Consider the following 1,257-nt stretch of genomic DNA (forward strand, 5'->3'; position numbering starts at 1 on the left):
CCTTACTCCCCTATTCCCCCCTTTCTCCCCCACCCCACTTCCCAACCCCTTTTCTTTCCCTCCCTCCATTCTCCCTCCCCAAACCCCTCCATTCCCCTCCTCAGACCCCTCTGCCCCCCCATTTCTCCCCCCATCCCCGCCCGGCCGGGGCGGAGCGGACTCCGCTCTTCAGCAGCAGCCGCGGGGCGGAGCTGGGGGGTGAGGAGCTGGGGGGTGGGGGGTGGTGGAGGCGCGGAAAATCCAGGGAGCAAGCGGCGGTAGCGGATCGGGAGCAGGGAGCGGGGCAGAGGGGCCAGTGCAGCCCGGACCCGTCTGCATGCGGCGGCGGCGGCGGCGGGGCGGCGGCCGGTGGGGATGAACGGCCCGGCGGGGGGGATCCTGAACGGCTCGGCGGGACTGACGAACGGCTCGGCGGGGCTGAACGGCCCGATGGGCATGAACGGAGCGGCGGGGAGCGGCACGGCGGCGGCGGGGCTGCTGGCGGGGGCCGGGAGCGCTGCCGTGGTGGAGCTGGAACGAGCTTTGCGCTGCTGCACCTCCGCGTCCGTGGTCACCGACGGCGACGGCAGCGGGTCGGGGGCGGACGAACGGAGCCTGTACATCATGCGGGTGGTGCAGATCGCCGTGATGTGCGTCCTGGCCCTCACCGTTGTCTTCGGCATCTTCTTCCTCGGTTGCAATCTCCTCATCAAGTCCGAGGGGATGATTAACTTTCTGGTTAAGGACCGGAGGCCATCCAAGGAGGTAGAAGCGGTGGTGGTGGGACCTTACTGACCGTCACCGACCCTGTTCCGGCCGCCAGCACTGGTTACCACCGGCCCCGACGGAGAAGGAAAGCCAAACCGAGCCAGCTTGACTGCACAATGGCCCTGCTCCGCCTTCCTACGGACTCCGCGCTGGTTGTTTGAGTATTTTGTTTGAATTTTTTTTTATTTTTATTATTGTCCATTAAATCAACAGCAACCGAGCCCCTCCCGCACCACCCCCCCGCCGCCCGGTGAGACCCGTGGGTGCGCTGCCCTCCTCCCCTCCGGGAGCCACCCGTCCCCGACAGCCACCGGGTACCGGAGCCGCCGAGTACCGAAGTAAAAAACGTGCTCTGATGGCAACAGGTCTGCAGCTTCTTCTTTTGGGTCGTGGTAATAAATTTATCCGAGTTTCCACTCCTGGTATCCTGGGGAGTGGGGAGACAGCCGGGCTTTTCCCAGCGGGAATCCGCTGGGCTCAGGATGGAGCCCCATGGCCCATCCGTGGGGG

The 1,257-nt window shown here is 65.7% G+C and overlaps 1 protein-coding gene across 1 annotated transcript; it reads left to right on the plus strand.

Annotated features, from left to right (window-relative positions):
• Positions 1–435: 435 nt before the first annotated feature.
• On the plus strand, positions 436–774 carry RPRM (reprimo, TP53 dependent G2 arrest mediator homolog). The gene has a single exon (XM_054381350.1). It carries the CDS (start codon positions 436–438, stop codon positions 772–774), a length of 339 nt encoding a protein of 112 aa, XP_054237325.1.
• Positions 775–1,257: the final 483 nt, after the last annotated feature.

The sequence above is a fragment of the Indicator indicator genome, chromosome 5 (genome assembly GCF_027791375.1).
Source record: "Indicator indicator isolate 239-I01 chromosome 5, UM_Iind_1.1, whole genome shotgun sequence".
NCBI classification, from domain to species: Eukaryota; Metazoa; Chordata; class Aves; order Piciformes; family Indicatoridae; genus Indicator; species Indicator indicator.

Bases quoted from the DNA above. Each gene is read 5' to 3' on its own strand.
- RPRM (XM_054381350.1), top strand. From the start codon at position 436: ATGAACGGAGCGGCGGGGAGCGGCACGGCGGCGGCGGGGCTGCTGGCG.